Source organism: Podarcis vaucheri (genome assembly GCF_965113315.1).
Source record: "Podarcis vaucheri genome assembly, chromosome: 10".
Classification (NCBI taxonomy): domain Eukaryota; kingdom Metazoa; phylum Chordata; class Lepidosauria; order Squamata; family Lacertidae; genus Podarcis; species Podarcis vaucheri.
This window is the reverse complement of record NC_138748.1, coordinates 49,454,542-49,474,318: the sequence shown is the minus strand read 5'-3', so window position 1 is coordinate 49,474,318 and position 19,777 is coordinate 49,454,542. Positions and strand designations below refer to the sequence as shown.

General features: G+C 43.3%; 1 protein-coding gene across 3 annotated transcripts in view; it reads left to right on the top strand.

Moving 5' to 3' along the window:
- The window catches only part of RFX4 (regulatory factor X4), a 67,847-nt gene extending 50,888 nt beyond the window's left edge, over positions 1-16,959 (top strand). For 2 of the 3 annotated variants that reach the window (XM_082241178.1, XM_082241179.1), the window contains 9 exons: positions 1,664-1,722; positions 3,296-3,440; positions 4,700-4,794; positions 5,764-5,881; positions 6,683-6,802; positions 8,316-8,477; positions 10,908-11,070; positions 12,531-12,669; positions 16,628-16,959. In XM_082241178.1, coding sequence (XP_082097304.1) covers positions 1,664-1,722; positions 3,296-3,440; positions 4,700-4,794; positions 5,764-5,881; positions 6,683-6,802; positions 8,316-8,477; positions 10,908-11,070; positions 12,531-12,669; positions 16,628-16,900 — 1,274 coding nt within the window. In that variant the 3' untranslated portion in view covers positions 16,901-16,959. The remainder of the gene's footprint in view (positions 1-1,663; positions 1,723-3,295; positions 3,441-4,699; positions 4,795-5,763; positions 5,882-6,682; positions 6,803-8,315; positions 8,478-10,907; positions 11,071-12,530; positions 12,670-16,627) is intronic. The other variant, XM_082241180.1, reaches the window with a different exon arrangement.
- The last annotated feature ends 2,818 nt before the right edge of the window (positions 16,960-19,777 follow it).

Below are 19,777 nucleotides of genomic sequence, written 5' to 3'. Positions count from 1 at the left end.
GGGACATCCTAAGGAAAAGTGGGACATTCCGGGATCAAATCAGAAACCGGGATAGTTTCTCTAAATCAGGGATGTCCCTGGAAAATAGGGGCACTTGGAGGGTCTATGATCAGTCGGGTATATAAGGGGTGTGATAATCTTTTAGGTATAACACTTGGCACAGCACTGAGTCAAAATGAACTGATAATTCCTTTTGGCTATGTGAGCCAAGCTGAACGTTCTCTTCCGTGATGGCCTGGATGTAGTTTTAGCAAATCCAAAACCATTAAGCAACTCTCCAGATTTTCGGCTGTTTGATTACAGCTTGAGGCCTTTGCTCAGAAAAGGTGGCAGAGTTAAAAATGGAGGCGATCAAATTACCCTATCTCCACGGGAAAGGGCACCGCACTCTTTTCAGGCATGCTTTGTAGATGCCTGCAGTGCACATCACCTATTGATAAAGTCTGCTTTATTTCATGGCTCTCAATTCTTCTCCTTTTATAAGTGCCAAATTCCACATCACAAAGTTAAAAAAGAGGGGGGAAGAAGGAGAAGGAGATGAAAGGGGAGGGAAAACTAATTTAGGGAAAGGATTAGGCATTGATTAGCATGAAAAATTGAAATAACCTTTTGTCGAGGAGACTTGGGATATAAACTTCTCAATAATATTTTTGTAATTTCATAATTTATTCAAATGTTACAGGGTTCAGTCCTTCTCTCAAAATTAATTGTGGTTTGCTATTAGCTTTACTAAAGCAGAACTGCATCCAGAGAGAATTATTTGGAACGTTTCCCCCCTGGTTATGTCAGTACTAAGAATATGATGTATTCTACATTTGTTTTACGGATGAGATTTTTATTGTTGATTTTTTGTCGTGCGCTACCATGATGATATATATATTTAATGTCGGTGGCATAGAAAATTTTGCAAGAAATAAATAAATAAATACATAACTTGCTACAGAAAAAAGTTTTTTGTGACTCTAGGTCTGTGCAATTTATAAGTTTTGTTGTTGACCTAATTAACCATTTAAATTTTTTTGTACAACAATATTCAGTTGTAGATTACTGCAGTGATTCAGTATAAAAATACTCTTACCATGTTTAGTTTATTCTGCAGAGCTTTGGATGCATCAACAAGTTCATAAACATCAACAAATATTTGTTTACATTTTTCTTAAAAGAAAATCATGTAAATTACATTATTTGGATTTATTCCTGAAAATAAAGATGTAAATTTATATACCAGTAATAAACAAACACCCACCAGCAAATAATGTGGATTTTTCTTGCATAAATGGACCCAGATTTCAGGTGATAGGTGTCCTACAGTTACTAGCCCCAAATCAGTCCCACTTAAGTCCACTGAAATCAACAGGACAGGATGGTCACAGTGAATCCTGCAATCCTATACCTGGTTAACCTGAGGGTATGCCTCATTGTACTCAGCAGAACTTACTTCTGAGTAGATAGGATTGTGCTGTACCATGAATTTCAGTGGCAGATTGGCCTTGGTCCATAGAAAATTAATTGTGCTGATTTGGATGCTAAAAACAGGAATTTTAGAAAAAAGTCAAAAAGTACCATCCCAACTAAGATGCAAAAAAAAATTATACATTTTGTTTGTTTGGTAACGAAAATAACCAGTCTGGTTTATTATAATAAATATCCTCTTCATTGGCAGTATCCAGAAGGTTTTCTCAAATTCTTCGGAGACAGACATCCTTAAATCATCTTTGTCAGGTATTTTGTCTGTCTTTATTACAAGGTCACTTGATCTGTGGTTTATTGATCCTTTGCTTTGGCAGCTGTATAAACACCAGGGCCGAGTCAAATTTTCTCAGAAAACATTTTTCTGACATATTTTATGAGCTCCTCTCCTCTACTGGAGAAATTCAGACATCTCCAGGAGAATATTTGGTAGAATAGCCTCTCCAACGTTGCCTTCCATGGTCTCTGGACACAACTGTTTTAATATTGTTTAATACTCCGCAGGGCCTCTGGGGAGTCTGCCTTCCTCCTCCCACTCAACCTCCCTACAGCTGAGGGGGAGGCGGTGGGCGGACCATTTGGGGCTGCATGGAGCCTGCGGGCGCCCAAGCCACCTCGTCACTCCCAGGAGAGACACGTGGCCCAGGCACGCTGTGAGTGCCGCCTGGCATTTTGTCACCCCCCTCAGTAGTGACACCTGGGCGTCCCGCCCCCCCTTCCTCCACCCCTGCTCACATTATGATGGGCCATCCCAGTTCATTGCTAAAAAGAGAAGTGCCAGGAAACAAGCATTCTGCCTTTTTCCATCCTCTTCCCTAAAAGCTGCCCCCCTCCCTGGAGCATGAGAGCTAGTTATGGTCATACTAGTCACTATCATTATTTCACATATGGGGGGTGGGGCAGAGCTGCAAATGTGTTTGTGCTACTGTGCCTGCAGCCTCAGTTTCACGTGGAAGGTGTGTGATTTCAGGTGCCTCTTTCCATGGAACTGAAGTAGCAAATTCACAGTGTGAGGATTTTGCTTTCGATGTGAGAAAAGGTATGAATTAGCCTTTGGTGTGTCTAAAGGGGTAAGCCTACCGGCAGGGCCCTTGCAGGCACAGTTCAAGGGCGGCGATTCCGACTCCAGTGTGTGTTTGTTCTTCAACGGATGTGGAAAAAGAAACAGCATTTATTTGCAATTAAAAAACAACAACACTGTAGAGCAAACAACACTGTAGCACAAACAAATGGAGGTGATCTGTTTAGGTGAGTAGAGAAGGAGGGAAAATTCAATTCAGTTTGTATTTAAAGCCAAAGCTATCAAATTCTCACTTTTCAAAACAATTTGCAAGTCAAAACACAGCTATCCTTCAAAAGACGTACCCAAATTTTGTGATGCAATTCTTCAGCCAACCATTGTCGGGGAAGTGTGCAAGATGTTCATGAAAATAACATACAAAAATGCATTAAATTGGGGGAAATTGCTTGCAAAAATGTGCACATTGGCCCAAACTGCATATAAACACGTGTTTATTAGGAGAAATACAGACTTAAATGCTGTTGAATTTTCATGCAGATTAAAAAAAAAAATGCAAACTGTTGCAATGTGGAGAGCTCAATTTAGGATTGTAAAAATGAGAAACTGATGGAACCGAAATGGACCGATCCTTCCATCCCTAGTAGTGAGTAGATAGATGCCTGTTGTGACCCACAATGCTTCTAGATTAGAATCCATGAGAAAATCAATTTAGTGAGACTTGCCAAGGAAGCGTGTAAGGGGATAAAAGTCTATTTTTCAAGCTAATAAACCGTGTGCTAATGAGTTGCTTGGACTGGATTATAGGCCTCAAGAACCGTGATCCACAGTGCGGACATCACATTCCAAATGCTGGAAGACTGGAGGAATGTGGACCTTAACAGCATTACCAAACAAACGCTATACACCATGGAAGACTCGCGGGAGGAGCACAGGAAACTTATAATTCAATGTAAGGATATAAAAACCCTCAACTCTGATGAGAGAGGGCAGCTCTGGACCTCATGGCAAATACAGAGCGTGCCAAAGTAGTTGCTCTTTGACATCAGCAAGGCTCCTCCGTGCATCCTAATCTGTTGATTAAAAGCGCAAAAGACAACAAGTGGCTGGCAGTAGGAAGATCCTTGGGGAAAGAGCAGCTGCTTAACCCTTTCCCTCCCTGCCGTTTGTCCATTCAAATTTCCTCCCCACTCTCAGCAGCTCTCCCACCTGCAGGGCAGAAAGAGAAGAGGAAGTGAGTCAATTACATAGGAGAGTCTAAAATGCTTTTATTCCTCCTGCCTCTTCTAATGCACTTGTTAAAATTTATGTAAACTAAGTACAGGACCCAGATGCGAGATAGTGTCTTGGAAATGCAAAATGGTGACTCAGGAGGTGGAGTTTAAGTTTTCTGGAAAACCATATTAAGCAAGTTCAGAGTAAGAATACGATACAGTAACTCCCACTCTGTGCAATGGGGCCTACTCCCAGGCTGGTGTATTTAGAATTGCAGCTTTAATCACATTTTATTTTCCTGCTGTGTTTTAAATGGAATGTTGCTCTTCTTGGTTTTGAGCCACTTCGATCCATTGCGAAAAGCAGCCTGAAACTTTTCATAAGCAAAGCCATTGCAAATACACATCTTTAAAGTTTACCTCCCTGTGGCAAACCTGAAAGAGGGCATTCGTCTTGTAGATAATATCCATTAGTCTCTTTGAAGTCATTAAATATGACAGTTTTGTAGGTTTTGATAGGAAATAGCTTGCCTTTTAGCTATGGCAAATAAATAAATGTTGTTAGCCTCAGTTACGTATTTGTGGAGCATTTGCTGATGGGAAGGCCGTCAGCCGCTCTTAGGTTCCAATAGCATCTTGATGCATTTCTAAATCAATTTCATGCATGACCTTCTTTATCAAAAGGGTCAGAGCCTAGCTTTCGCTCTTGGAAGAAAGACGATCATTACTGTGTCTCTAATTTACTTATAGGCAGGCACCGCTGGAAAAATGGGGGGGGAGAGAGAGAGAAAGAGTGAGGGAGATCAAATGCAGCAAATGTTTTTTGCTTTTCCATGTTTTTAAAGAAAGAACAGCACATGTTTTGATAAAGTGAAGAAACTGTCAAAAAATGGTGTGGAAAACAAGGAGAATGTTACCGATTTTCCCCCTCCCCATTTTCCTTCAGTAAGAGGGCAACAGGAATTTATTATTTGAATTTGGGGTTTTTTTCTGCTAGTATATCAAGAGTTTGATCACCTTCTGGAAGAGCAGTCGCCCATTGAATCCTACGTGGAATGGCTGGATTCCATGGTGGACAGATGCGTCGTAAAGGTCAGTAGGAAAAAAGAATGAACACTCAGAGTGTGGAGCTCTGTGTCCAGCCATTTCCTTTCTAAAAACAAAGCTGCCGCGCATGGTTAGCTAGGAGAACGCTTAACCATGTATCCTTGTTCAGACGACATGCTCAGCCAGGCCTTAGCTTAGGTTGGTGCAGCAGTGAAAATGACCAGGGAGATGCAAAGCAGCTGTGAGCTCCTCTGTGACAGCTTGCATATGCATTCTCACTAAGCCATAGTTTGGCTTATCTTGTTGTTCATATCAGGTCTCTTACTATGTCTCATTGTACTGGTGGGCCAGAAAAGTAGCTCATGTGGGTGGCCTTGACTCTGAAGAGGCTAACGATAAAAAGTGATTACTAGTTGCCGGCTGTCAAGTGTTGATTTTTAGTTATCCTGCTAGCAGAAAGCCCACCAAACAGCTGGAATGTAGCTAAGGCTGTTGCATATATCTCTGCACACATGCTAATTTTTGACCCTTTGCTTCCAGGCCTGGTAAATAGGGCAGTTTCCCCTTTCCTTGATGCAAGGTGTCCTGGTTGTTTGGCATGCAAATAGGTCTGAGATGAGCATGACAATTGGTATAATGATTGTTGGTGTCATGGTGGCACTTCGGATACCCCCAACGCAGGGGAAAGCAGAGGGAAGGGGCACTTTGTGGTGCTCTCCTCCCCTGGATGAAAGATTGGAGGTCCCCCAAAGACAGGGGGACCTCCCCTGTTGCCTCTCTGCTTTATGTTAGCATCTCTCCCACCCACACCAGTGAAATAATTCAAAAGGAGAAGGTAGACTTGCAGACTTTTATTTTTTTTTATTAAAAAAATCTTCTTTATAACTATTCATATGAAATTACAATTGGACGTAGCTATCTAAGAAAGAAGATAGAAGAACACATGGCTGGCCGTAAGTAAGTACAGTGAAGACGCATCTGATCTGAATCACATCCATTTCTTTTTATTGGCAGGTAGCTGCTAAGAGACAAGGCTCTTTGAAGAAAGTTGCTCAGCAATTCCTCTTGATGTGGTCTTGTTTTGGCACCAGGGTTATTCGGGACATGACGTTGCACAGTGCTCCCAGCTTCGGTACTTTCTCTTCCTATCCACAGTAAAAATATTTTTAGAGAACAATTTTAAAATAATAAGAAAAACAGGAAGTGGAATTAAGATTTTCAAAATATGCAATCTAGCTGTTTTGTTTTCCAGAGCAAAAGGCTATTTTTTTCACCTTCATAAGGATCACCAATTACCAAAATTTGGTCTGCTATCAAAACTGCTGCCGCTCAAATGGCTACCTGATTTGCTCATAGAACCCTAAGATTTAGACTACCATTCAATAGTGCCCCATACCCAATTTCTTTCTGCATTGCCACGCACAGCCTGACGAGTCAGCAAGCTTCAAACCACTGCCCATTCAGTTCTACTCGAAAGAAGAGACAGAGGACGAAAATGGCAATAAATATCTAGTTCCTAGAGTTTCCATCTTTTTCCTCACCCTTTCTTTTTCTGGTAGTTGGTTGCAAAAAATGGCTTAGTGAGGCTAAAAGTAGATGTTTAACTGCTGTCAAAAGAACACAAGATGAGACCTGCTGGATCAAGCCAGTGTCCTCTTTTCACAGAAGGAACATAACACTCTGCAAATCTGGAGAGGTAGCTCTCTAGTAGCAACTATAGTTACCCTTGCAGTTCAACTGAGTGGGGAAGGAAGCAGATGGGAGAAACCAAAGCAACGCAAAACAAAATTCCACTTCCTCTAGTCTGATCCCAATTATGTTTGGGCTTCCCTTTCATAAAGTGACCAGTAGAAGGACTACATAGGACCAATGAGTTTCTAAATGCCACGAGGATTCCATTAACTGTTTTATGCTCATGCTGTTTTGTCATCAGGATCTTTTCACCTTATTCACCTGATGTTTGATGACTACGTATTGTACCTGTTAGAATCACTCCATTGCCAGGAAAGAGCCAATGAGCTCATGAGGGCAATGAAAGGAGAAGGAGGAACAGGTAAGCTTCTTTATTTGCGCTTAAGAACATAAGAGGAACCTGCTGAATGCTGCTGCCATTGGCCCCTCTAGTTCTGTATCCTGTTCTCCCAGTAGCCAACCAGATTCCTGTGGGAAGCCTGCAAGCAGGGCACTCTACACACCTGCAGTTACCCGCAACTGTTATTCAGAGGCATGCTGCCTCTGATGGAGGAGGTAAAGAAAAGTCATCAAGGCTAGTAGCCATTGAAAGCCTTGTCCTCCATGAATTTGTCCAGTCTTTTTTTTAAGCCACCCAAATTGGTGGCCATCCCTGCCTCCTGTGGGAGTGCATTCCATAGTTTATGCGCTGCATGAGGAAGTACTTCCTTTTATCTGTCCTGGATCCTCCATTATTCAACTTTGTTGGCTGTCTACAAGTTCTAGAGTTAGGAGAGAGGGAGAGAAACTTTTCCCTTTCCACTATCTCCATGCCAAGCATAATTTTCTTTAACCTAAAAAGTCCCAAATTCTCAACCTTTACTCACAAGTGAGTCGCTCCATCTCCTTTAACCTTTTAGGCTGCCCTGTTCTGAACCTTCTCCAAATCTACTATACCCTTTTTGAGGTGGGGTGACTTGCATCACTATTAAGCACAAAGATAAACTAAGTGGTCCATTGGGGAAGGGCCGTAAGTCATTGGCAGAACATGTGTTTTGAATGTAGAAGGTCTCAGGTCCATCTCATGGTAGGGCTGGTAGTGTCTCCAGCCTGAAACTCAGGGGGCGGAGGCTGTTACCAGTCAGTGTCCACAATCCTGAGTGGGACAAATGATCTGACTCGGTAGAAGGAAAGCTTTCTATGTTCCTAAATGCATCTCCTCACCACTATTCTGGTGGGATGAGGGAAGCCACAACTAAGAAACCTACTTTCATTTGTGATGCACATGCCCCAGAGTTATTCTTCATTCATACCACCTACTTATTTTTAAAAATTGCAGTATTGTAGTAGAAAAACCACAATAGTAGTCATTGGTGTCAGATCTTACAATATACAGTATTCAGTGCTTGGCAAGGTGGGCCATACCTTTGAACCCAACAATAGTGGATCCTGAGTAAATCCCTATTATTAGTAGTAGTAGTACTAGTAGTAGTAGTAGTAGTACAATGTAGTACTAGTAGTAGTACAATTGAATTTTGAAGTCCATTGTCAAGGTACTCAGAGCTTTAGATTTTCCCTCTGTAAAGAGAAGCGCTGAGCCAGGCAGCTGTTCGGGAAGGCCATAATCCTAAATGTATGTGGACTGGCCATGCTTGGTCTGTGATCAGACACTCCACATGGGCTTTGAGGAAATTTTCTTTTATTATGACTTCACAGGTTCTTGGGCTGATCTCTGGGGCAAACTAAGGGTCTTCTTTAGAATCCGCTGGAAGAAGAATAGTAATCTAGACATTGTTATTGAAGTTTAACATTCTTTTTACAGAAAGGAAATAAAAAAGGAAAGGTGGTGTGGTATTTCAGCATCTGTTTCTCCCCCCCCCCCCACTTCTTTGCAGTGGAAGTACGAGAAGAGATAATACTGGCAGAACCAGTTCCTCCAAGTCCTTCCCCAGTGCCTTTCTCTCCAGCTAAATCTGCCACCTCAGTGGACGTCCCATCTGCACCCTCGCCTGTAAGCAACCAGTCTCCAGAGTATCTTGGCATAGCAACGACAACAGGTTGGTAAGGCTGAAGGTGTCTGATTGGTAGTTCACTTTTCAGGGGGAAAGTAACCTTCAAAACCTGAAAAAGCGTGGTTGTGTGTTTGCTGCTCATTCACAGCAAATGAAGAAGATGGATCTTTCTTAGGACGTCCAATCAGGACAGGGCAATGCTCAAATTACAGGAGGGACAGGGGGAACTACATTATTTTTGGGGGGTGCCCTTAGCTACTGTCTTTGAAGGCCATGCGATGGGGGCATGATTTTGACTCAAGTCTCCCCCGTCATCATTTGAGTTCTGGATCCTATCAGAGGGGGACCGTGTCTGGGAGGCTAGCTGAAACGGAAAAATGGCAGGCAAGGAAAGCATTAAGCACCCCTTCTCCACACCACTTCTTTGGTCCCCTCCACAACTTGCTTTTTATTTGAAAAGCAGCTGCAGGAGTTCTGTTGCTGCACCTTTGAAATCTTCTCTTTCTGACCTTCAGCCCTTTATCTGTGCAATAGATCAATAATATAGAACAACTTTGCAGGGCTGTTGTACCTCTTGCAGGGAAGGCCCACATCTCGGTGGTGGAGCATGTGCTTTGTGTTTCATAAAGTCCCATATGCAATCACTCCTGGCATCACCACTTAATGGGTAGCAGCACTGAGAAAGTCTTCTGGCCAGAGCAGGCTTCCTCAGCCTCTGCCCTCCAGATGTTTTGAGACTACAGTTTCCACCATCCCTGACCACTTGTCCTGCCGGCTAGGGATCATGGGAGTTGTAGGCCAAAGACATCTGGAGGGCCGAGGTTGAAGAAGCCTGGCCCAGAGATTTGCCAATGCTGATTAGTTGGACCATTGATCTGACTGAGTCTGAGAGAGCTTCATCATGGAAAAGAAATGGGCTGCATAACACCTTACATTTCAAGCACATGGCTTCTTCAAAGAATCCTGTAATTAGCCCCCTCATAGAGATGCAATTTTCAGTATCTGTAACAAACTTAAAATCCCCAGGATTCTTTAGGGGAAGGCATGTGGTTTAATTGTTTGACATATACACAGCCTTGCTGAAAGAACATATATGAATCACTCTAAATGCATGCGAGTATTATATAACTGTCAGCGTTATTAAGATTGGTTCCGGTAAATTTAAAACTGAATACCTTTGTATAACTCGGAAGCTAATCAGATTTTATTCCTAACAGATTGCTATTCCCTTCTTTCAGCTTTCATTAAGACACTGCTGCTTATTGGTAGCATTAACTATACATGTTAACTCTAAAGCCCGGCAAAGTACAATTTCTGTAGACAATCAGTGACACACACAAAAAGGCAATTAAATCCTCGAGTTTTACATGACAGCAAACTCCCTAAAGGCAAGCCATCGCCAAATTGCTCCGTTGTAAAACATCTGGCAAGACCCAGCAACCTTTTCCCCTAAATCTTTTTGTTGAACTTCTGCATTCTGGAAAGGGATAATTAGGCCTTAATTCTTTTTTAAATTACAAAGCCTCGATTAATGATTGCTCAGACAACATCAATTCTGGAACAAAAGCAATGGCTATATGGTGTTCTCTCGCCCTGCTTTCTAAAGTCCTGGGATTACTCATTTGCCAGGTTCATTGTCCTTTGATGGGCCTGAACCCCTTTATAGAAATCATAAAACTTCACCAATGGATAACTAATAATTTTGCTGCCTACTTATCAGTGTGTCTTCTTGTAGTAGGCAGAATTAGGCTCAATATACATTACAGGTTGTGATCCTAGAAGCACACCTGGAAGTAAGTTCTACTAAAATCATTTCTAGATAAAGGTCATTTCTTATAAAGGTGCTTAAGATTTGTATGTCAGTCACGAAGTGAAATCACTCCTCAAAAGGCATAGGGGGAGATGTTCAATTCAGTCCATATTTTAAATGCAAATCTACCTATTTTGCACTTTCTGAAACAATGCATGAACCAAAACCTTCCACCTTTTGAAATTTGCACCTTTCTGAATTTTGAAGTGCAGTTATCCAGCCAAGTAATGTGTACAAAAATGCATATACCAGCACAAACTGTGCATATTAGTGAAAATTATATACACAAGCGCATTCCATTAGGGAAAATTGCTTTGCACGAATGTCCACACTATGGGAAATGACAAACGAAACAAAAAAGTGTGATTAAGATAAATTCACACTAAAATGCTGATGAATTTTCAAAATTAGAAAAATGTGCAACTGGGAGAAACAGGAATTTGTATATTCAGCCATCCCTACTCATGAGGGGCAACAGGTAATTGGCTCCATCTCCTAAGGCACTGTTTTGTGTCTGGTTGCATATCCTAAGATACTGGCTTGCACCAAGATCTCAGTTAGTTGACCCACACACCTGGCATCTGCCACATCTGTAGTGCTTGCATATTTTAGTGGAGGTTCACAAAATAACATGAATGCTAACTGGATCTTTCTATTTTACGCAGGGGCCATGCAGTCTTATACATGGTCTCTCACATACACTGTAACAACAGCTGCTGGGTCACCTGCTGAAAACTCTCAACAACTGCCTTGTATGAGAAACCCTCATGTGCCTCCTTCATCCGTTACGCACAGAATACCTGTTTATCCACACAGAGAAGAACACGGGTAGGTCGCTTAGCATCATGTTCATCCGCTGCATTTTTCAGCATAGCCAGTGAACAGCCATGCTTGAATTCCCAGGTTTGTTTCCTGGTGCAGCAGATACAAATATGTATGGGGGGGACAGAGAGAAAGCTATCTCTTTTGAAAACAGTAATATCTGTATTATCAGATATACCGAATGCTCACCCTAAATTAGACTGTATGTCTAAAGGGACAGATTTGCTGCATGTCTGTGTGTATTGTGGAGGGCCTCATCAATATTATTATTATTATCATCAATGATCACTTTCTGATATGTCATTGCTCATGTCAAAGTTCCATCTATTCCAGTATCTTGTTTTCTACAGTAGCCAAATACCTACATGAAGCCTATAAGCAGGAGATGAAGGCAATAGCCCCTTCCTGCTGTTGATACCTTGCAAATAGTATGCAAGCACAGAAGAACTTGCTGGTGGATTGTGCCCCTTTTCCATTAGTGGATGGGGTAGTGATTTGGAACTTTCCACCTAAGGTACGACTGGGGCCTCCAGTTGTGGTTGGACTACAGTTGCCATCATCCCTGACCATTGGCTGTTCTGGTGGTGAGGCGCCTGATGAGAGTTCAAATCCAACAACATATTGAGGGCCAAAGGTTCCTCAGCCTTAACCTAAGGAATAAAAATGTCCTAAGGGCATTTGCTTCCAGGTTTCAGCCATGTTTTAAGGAGTACCATGAGTATTTGCAGGGCCAGGCGCTTGCTGTGTTTGTCTTGGGGGAGTCGGGTATGGCCTGGCAGGTGTGGCCAGATCAGGAGATGTGCAGTATCTGGAGATGTGCAGTATCTGGAGATGTGCAGTATCTGGAGATGTGCAGTATCTTTCCCCTGGTTCTTTGCCACAGCAACGTGGTTTATACCCTGCTGTTGCCAGTTCCTGCTTTCGCTCCTGATCTGCTCCAGTTCCTGATCCTGCTTAAACGCTCCTGTCCTTCCTCCAGTTCCTTCTCCTTTTCCAGTTTCTTTTCCTGCGTTCCAGCCTCATCGAGTTTCCGTCCTCCATTGAACTGCTGCTATTGTTACCATCCATACCTTGGTCCCAGCATGTCATATCTGGACTGCTGCCACCTACAACCCGGACCGTGACACATGTGGTGCTGAAGCTGGCAAAGCCCTAGTCCTAGTGAAGTAAAAGTGATAGTAATGGATATGTTTTGAAGATGGAGAAGAAAAATATAAAAGATGGTTAAGAGAAAAGGAAGGGAGGAAATACCTCAAACACAAAACAACTATAAGGCTACACTATGCTCTGGTGTGAAAATGCAGTGCAGGTATCTTGCAGCCAACCCTAACCATGTCTATTCATGGCAGTAAGAACTACTAAATTCAATAAGACTTACTTCCAGGTCAGTGTGGTTAGGATTACAGCCTTTGTAGCACATGAGGCTTTTTTAAATATAATGCTAAGGATCTTCTGTTTCTTTTTAGGTACACAGGGAGCTATAACTACGGCAGCTATGGAAACCAGCACCCCCACCCAATGCAGAGCCAGTATCCATCCCTTCCCCACGACACCACTATTTCCGCACCCCTCCATTACTCTGCTTATCACAGAAGCTCTTCGCAGGTCAGTTCCTTGGTCCGAGTGCTGATCCTTTCATTATTGCTTAGGATATCACAAACAACTCAAATAGACCGAGATTCAATATGACGGCTTTTATTTTTTTACAGGGGAGACAGTAAAGAATTCCCCATTTTTATTTATTTGAGCTTTTCTATCCCGCTTTCAAAAGCAGGAATTCCCAAGACAGCTTACGACTTTAGCGTTTCTACATTTCCAAATCAGTTACAGTGGTGCCCCGCAAGACGAATGCCTCGCAAGATGGAAAACCCGCTAGACAAAAGGGTTTTCCATTTTTGAGCTGCTTCGCAAGATGAATTTCCCTATGGGCTTGCTTCGCAAGACGAAAACGTCTTGCGAGTGTCCCGATTTTTTTCACTTTCCCCCCCTTTTTCTAAGCCGCTAAGTGCCTTTTAGCCGCTAATCTGCTAAGCCTTTAATAGCCGCTAAACCGCTAATAGCGCTAAGCCGCTAATAGGGTTGCTTCGCAAGACGAAAAAACCGCTAGCCGAAGAGACTCGCGGAACGGATTATTTTCGTCTTGCAAGGCACCACTGTACTCTCTTTTTGTTGAGATAAAACATCACGTTCAGTTCAATAGGGCATGCGCAAGAGATCCTTCCCTCAGATTGTGTACCCTTCATCCTTTGCTCCCATCTGTAGTTAGGTATGGAGGAGAATTTCGTCTATTTTGCCTGCATTTTTAGGAATGTAAGTAAACCCCTGCTAGATCCCCCGCCAAAGGTCCATCTAGTCCTTCATCCTGTTCTCAAGGTGCCAGTTGGAAGGATTCGAGCAAGACCTGAGCACAGCAGTGCTCTTTCCACTTGCGATTCCCAGCAGTTGGTATTCAGATGCATCACTGCCCCCATCAGTGGAGGGAGAATTTTTAAGTGAACCAATCTAATTCACACCACCTGGACTCATAAGCAAGTGAGCAAAGGAGGTTGGGCCACGACAACATCAGGACCTGCTCCACACAGATTATGTCTTCCTCACCGAAGGGCCAACTTTGTTTTATTTTAGTGCTTTAACATTGTAAAATGCCTTGGGAGAAAGGCAGTATATAAATGCAACAAATACGTCTTGTTAAGGCTGCTGTTAAATGCACCCAGGAGGAGATCCATGTAGCGGTCCTGACACACAGGACAAAAAGATCCAGTGAAGCTGAAAAGGCTGTACTATATGTAACCCATGTACACATCAATCCATAAGGATAGAAAAGAGGAAGGAGGCTAAACATTGAGATCCTAGGCAATGAGAGAGACCATCTCTCCTGTGAATCCTAAAAGACCCACTGCTCACGATGCTGAGAAACTATGGTGAAGGAGCTTTTGTTGGGGATCTAGATTTAATTTTGCAGGTGTTTAATTTTTGCACTTACTGATACTATGTTTTTATCTTTATTGCTAGGCCTAATGATGAATTATGTGGGGTTGTGTAATCTCATTGCATATTGATATGTTTCATGTATTGTTTATGGCTGCTTAAGTTTTGTATTTTTGTAAGTCTTCTGATGTTGTAAACTGCCTTAAACATGGCTTAACTATCTAAAGATAGCAAACATCATCATGATCCAACATCACCTTGAGGTTACCAGCAGAGTTTTCATTGATTTTGATGGATGTGGGTTAGAGTCTATACTACTTTAAAAGCACTTTGAACGCTTTTCAGTGGTTCCATGAAGGGACGTAGAAGCAATAGAGACAGAAATATGTTTATATGCATCCATCCATTTAAGATTTATCCTAAGTCTGTCCTGATTTTGCAGACCAATTTTAAATGTAGTTAATAGACCTTTATTCTGAAGGTGGCTGGATGCACGTTATAGCACCACAACAAGACCAAGATGTTGAGAGTACATGTTGATGTACATTACAAGGGCAATAGCACGCTTTCCAAAGTATGAGTAAAATCAGCATAAAGTTAGAGCCGCATTCAGAAGGAAAATATTTTGCTGTTTGAACAGAGACACCTTTCACCTCTTTGCATAATCAGCCGGCAAGCTGAAGGACAAGAATAAAGGGATTATTATTCAGCCTGAAACTGAAGGAACTCAGGCTTCATTGGGTGGAGGAGACACTTAAAATAGTATTTTCTGAAATAATAACGGAAAGAAACAGAGCTAATTTTAATTTGGGGCGTAGGGGGAGAAAGAGCCTTAACAATAATCGGCTTAAAGTCACCCCAACTTAAAGGGGTTAGTGTTTCTTGTCAGGTCTCAACAGCGTGGTGGCGGCAAGAGAGTTGACCCAGAAAATGGTAATTTCCTGTGAAGGGCTCTCCAACAAATGTCGCCTTTATATCTGGCAAAGATCACTAGGCCCCAGTGTTTTGAGATCAGCATGCTTAAGCACTCTTCATTAAACCGGATGCAAAGTGTGAAAGGTGATTCAGGCAGCATGGGCCGGCATCCGCGCAGATGGCGAAGCTTTGGACACTCCAACAAGGCTGAATAGATGCTTCATTGGTTGAGCTAATAGGCAGGCAGGGGCCAAGGCGGACTTTAAAAATATTGTCTCTCAATGGTCTCTTCACTGCAAGGAAAAAGAAGTCACTGACTCATTTGCAATTAGTTGACCCACCATTACAAATCTTTCCATGTTGGGGGTTCAGCCGTCACAGATTTTATTGTAAAAATAGTCGATATTTGGGAGTCCGTATTATTTTTGAGCAATTATTCTTTTTTATATTCATGACACATTCATAAACACAGCTGCATCTGGGGGTATTTGGCCACACAGAGAAGCAACACACTGTATTCCTGTTGCCGCCGGCCCCCCCCCCCTGTTTTTGCAGTCATTTATTAGCCCTTCCTTTCTGGTCAGGCATGCTCACATTGGAATGTTAATGAAAAGTGGAAAGGCAGATCAGCACGCCACACCAACAACACATTAGGAAGTCTGTTCTTCTCTGTGCCAAATGGCACTGCCAACGAGACGAATGAAATGTGGCCCATGGCTAGCCTAGGGCTTCATAGACTTAGGCTGCAGTCCTAACCATATCTGCTCAGGAGCAAGTCCTATGGAACTCAGTGGGACTACTCCCGGGTAAGTGAGTTTAGGATTGCACTGAACTTGATGGGTCTTATGGGTAAATGGGGTTAGAACTGCATCTTAGACTGGAGCCATGTCTGAAACTATGGTGCCAGGTGTCCTGCCTGCCAGAGGGCTGAGCACACTCCCATCTGATGAGCTCAGGAGTAGATTTGTGGTTCTTGCCTATGAGCATCTCTATAGATGTCTTGCCTTCGATGCTTTGCAACCAGACCCAGACTTTTCCCTATTCAGTGGTTCCCCCTTGTGCAATTCCAGTTGTGTGGTCACAGAGAGTGTGGGCATGTGCCTTGCCTTTATTCCTGTAGCCTTTCACATGTTCAAACTGAATTCCTTCAGAGGGGAGGCTGACCTGCTCATTCTGGTTTCCTGTGCAATTTGAAACCCTGTACCATCGGGGGTTCTAAATCGCATGGGGAGCCAGCACAGGTTAAGTAGAGATTTATGGTATATTAATCTATTATTATTAGTTAAAAATGCATTAGGCTAGCTTTGTTGTACCTGATTTTTGTTAGTGCAGGGGCTGTTGGTTGACAATAATCAGCTACACTACAGCTAAACATCAGGAAGAACTTTCTGACCGTAAAAGCTGTTTGACAGTGGAATGGTCTCCCTCGGGAGGTGGTGAACTCTCCTTTCTTGGAGGTTTTTAAGCAGAGGCTGGATGGCCATCTGTCGTGGATGCTTTAGCTGAGATTTCTGCATTTCAGGGAGGTTGGACTAGATGACCCTCGTAGTCCCTTCCAACTCTACAATTCTATTATGCTACTATGAACTACATGAAAATGGACACTGTGCTGACAAAATCTGTGAATCCCTCTTTGAGGCTTGTCATTAAAAGGGCTTGCATTTTCTTTTCCTCCAAAAAGTGTGCGTGCCTAACCTTTTTACAATGTCATTTCATCTAGTACCCCTTCAACAGCCCGTCATCCCGGATGGAGCCGTGCTTGATGGGCAGCACCCCAAGACTGCACCCAACCCCAGTGACTGCTCGCTGGCCAGAAGTGCCCTCCGCAAATGCTTGCTACACAAGCCCACCCATGCACTCCACGAGATACGGAAATTCCAGTGACATCTACACGCCGTTGACCACACGGAGGAATTCCGAATATGAGCACATGCAACACTTTCCTGGCTTTGCCTATATCAATGGGGAAGCCACCACAGGATGGGCAAAATGAAAATGACTTGGTAAATAGTATCAGCCTTACATATTTAATAAAGACAGACACACAAAAACTTTTCAATGCCTGGCTTGTAGGTTAACGGAACTCCTACACGGGCCTTTTTAATGGCTATGAAGATTGAAAAGATCCTGGACACGAAAGTATAAGTAAAGTAGAACGGTAAAGGACCCCCTGGATTGTTAAGTCCAGTCAAATTCAACTATGAGGTGCGGCGCTCATCTCCGCTTTCAGGCCGAGGAAGCCAGCGTTTGTCCACAGAGAGCTTTCCAGGTCATGTGGCCAGCATGACTAAACCGCTTCTGGTGCACGGAAACGTTGTTTACCTTCCCACCGCAGTGGTACCTATTTATCTACTCATGCTAGTATGCTTTCTGTTATGTACTAAGCTTGGATCCTAGAACAATAGGCAGGTAGGGGTTCCTGGTTCTGGCTCTTGTTCCGGGGCTGCTGGCTGTTCCGGGGCTGTTGGGTCAGGCGCTGCTGGTCCACTCGGTCGTGGCTCTGGTTCCTGTGGCTGCTTGGCCTCCGGGGTCACCTCTGGACTTCCTAGTTCTGCCTCCCTTACCTGCTCCTTCTGCTCTATAGGCCTCACCCCTCTGCTGGCCCCTTGGGATTCCTCTGTCCAGCCCTCTTCGCGGTTTCCCCCCAGGAATCGTCTCCGTAGTTTATCACAGTGGTGGCGCCAGGCTTGCCCCCCACCGTCGTCACCAGTGAAATATACTCTGAGTCCTACAGTGATTTCATGCTCTTTATTGCAGCTTGTAATACAGTGATTGAATTTCCCCCAAAACCTCAGGCTTTTATGTACAGTACATTATTTACACAATGAGACCCAACTGATTGGCTTACAGGAGAAGACCCGATCAGGCTCCAGGAGGAAGTTAATCAGCCTATTAGGCTGGTAGGATCATAGAATGCAACAACTGATTGGCCTGCAGGAAAAGACCAATCAGGCTCCAGGAGGGAAGCAGAATCAGCCAATCAGACAGGACTCATTGTGTAAATAATGTACATAAAAGCCTGAGGTTTTGGGGGAAATTCAGTCACTGTTTTACAAGCTGCAATAATGAGCATGAAATCACTGCAGGACTCTGAATATATTTCATTTTCGAACTGCTAAGTTGGCAGGAGCTGGGACAAAGCAATGGGTGCTCACACTGTCGTGCAGATTCAAACTGCCGATCTTCCAATCAGCAAGCCCAAGAGGCTCAGTGGTTCAGATCACAGCATGACCTGCATCCCTCTATGGAATACAAATGGGGTAGTATGGTGAGTTACTCCAACCAAGCAAGATTTTACTGCTGCTATAAAGCATGGTTATTTTGGTGTTTTCTACAGGTGTCATGCAATTGGCCTAAATTAGTTACAGCCTCACTAACCATTGAAAGTTGCTGTATCTGAACTGAGTTCCTGCTCCGTAAACATAGCTGTTACAATTTGCCAGCTTCACAAGAGCCAAAGCTCCTCAGAGAATGCCAGAGGTATAACGGACTTGAAAACGATCCAATCTAACTCTCAGAAATAAATCTACAAACTCCTCCGCTCATTAACCCACATCTGCCCCAAATTACGATAAATCTTCCTCCCATTTTCCTGCTTGTGAGCCCCAATTTATAGTCGCACCTGTATGGAGTCTGCATTTCTATAATCTCACCACAGGAGTTCAGAAATGGATATTGAGTGGAGAAATAGGTATCCTGGGAAAAAATCATTGATTGCAAAAAGAAGTTTCTAGCCTTTGAGAAATGTGTTGGAGAAATTACAGTGAGATCTCAGAGGTAGGAGAAGTGGATTTCCCAAGGCCAGAAATGAACACTTCAATGCCTTGTACATCACACTAGGAGTGTCAGCTGGGTAGTTGCAACCTGGCCTCGGCTATTAATTCACTAAGGTGCACGGTAGGCTTGACTGCAGCAAGCCCATGCCTTAGTACTGTGTCATTGCCAATTTATCGCAAACCCAGAGTCGGCCACGACTGGACCTAATGGTGAGGGGTCCCTTTAGGCATGTCCAAAGTCGTTTCAGGGGCCCAATGCAGCCCGCTGGTTGGTTTAATCCGACCCCAGTTTATTTCCTGGGTGGAAATCCTAAAAAAAGCTCAACAACTTTTCAAGTCTAAGAGAAGGTCAACAACTTTGGTTGGCCCTTTGGTCGGCCGTCACGCATGTTTACTTAATCAAATCTGGCCCTCTTTGAAAAAAGTTTGGACACTCCTGCGAGAGAGGTAGTTGAGGAATTAAATGCAGCATAGGTGTGTGGAAGAGGGGTGTTTATATTCTGCTCCCACCCATCGTTCCCCACCTACGCTGCAAAACTCTTCCCTGTTGTTTTCCTTCCAGGGAGTGCTAAGGCTGGAAATAAGCCCCATTAGGAGAATAGCATCTGTGGAGAAGTCCAGGATGTTGCACAGATGACAGAAAGGTGCAGCATGTCCCTCCTGCCTATGCTGTGCTTTAAGCCCCCTTCCTTGGCTTTGTAGGTCTTTGCCTGTGCCTGGTACTAGGCCACCCACACTCTCTCCACCAGCCTATCTCAGACAGCGGTGATATTAGCCTGCCTTTCCAAGCCTTGTAAGGACTACGGATAATATGGGAAGTGTCTGAGTGCTTGATGTACAATATATACTTGCTAAATATTAGTAGCCTCAGAACAAATTATGCAAATTGAGAAACTATATGCAAATACAATTAATTTGCATAAGGGACTCAGATTGAACAGTGTTTTGTTTTCTTTGCACAGGTTTTGGTATTATTATTGTTATTATTATTAGTGCAGCATACACACAGCCCTAATTATTGTGCCCTCCAAGCAGAGTGCAAGTACAGAAAGCAAGATGTGTGCTACAGGGGGGTCCTGGCATGTTCAAAGAAC